This window comes from Nestor notabilis, unplaced genomic scaffold, assembly GCF_000696875.1.
Source record: "Nestor notabilis isolate BGI_N333 unplaced genomic scaffold, ASM69687v1 scaffold24675, whole genome shotgun sequence".
In the NCBI taxonomy this organism is placed as follows: domain Eukaryota; kingdom Metazoa; phylum Chordata; class Aves; order Psittaciformes; family Psittacidae; genus Nestor; species Nestor notabilis.
In genome coordinates this window covers 1,230-1,599 of record NW_009929238.1, presented here as the reverse complement: position 1 = coordinate 1,599, position 370 = coordinate 1,230, and the positions used below count along the sequence as shown (strand labels likewise).

Here is a 370-nt window from a genome sequence, read left to right as displayed (position 1 = left end):
ACTGGGTGCTGCGCCTCTCCATCAGGGCTGGATGCCTCTGGAGAGCCCTGCTCAGCCGGCAGGACCGCTGGGAGAGCCTCCACGTTGTGATGGATGTGGAGAACACCACCCGTGCTCTTCTTAAGGACGCGGCATGCCACCGGCCAGCCCTCCTCCGAGCTGGGAATGAGCCCCAGGTTCACCCTGTCCGCCACGTCCCGCAGCTCCAGCTGGAAGGAGAGACAAGGGAGGTGAGGGGCTGCCACGCAGGGATGGGGCCGTGGCTGGTGGCAGCGCTCACCTGCCGGCTGTCCCCGTGGTGCACACGGCAGCGGTCCTGCACCCCGTTCAGCACCAGGTTCCTCCGCAGGGCCTCCACGGCGTGGCTGTT

At 67.8% G+C, this 370-nt stretch overlaps 1 protein-coding gene across 1 annotated transcript in view; it reads right to left on the bottom strand.

The window, feature by feature from the left end:
- The window catches only part of TRMT12 (tRNA methyltransferase 12 homolog (S. cerevisiae)), a 1,829-nt gene that overhangs the window by 256 nt on the left and 1,203 nt on the right, over positions 1-370 (bottom strand). The window contains exons 2-3 of the mRNA XM_010014897.1: positions 281-370; positions 66-209 (exon numbers count right to left, since the gene is read on the bottom strand). The exon at positions 281-370 is cut by the window's right edge and continues 83 nt beyond it. Of these exons, the coding sequence (XP_010013199.1) occupies positions 66-209; positions 281-370 (234 nt within the window). The remainder of the gene's footprint in view (positions 1-65; positions 210-280) is intronic.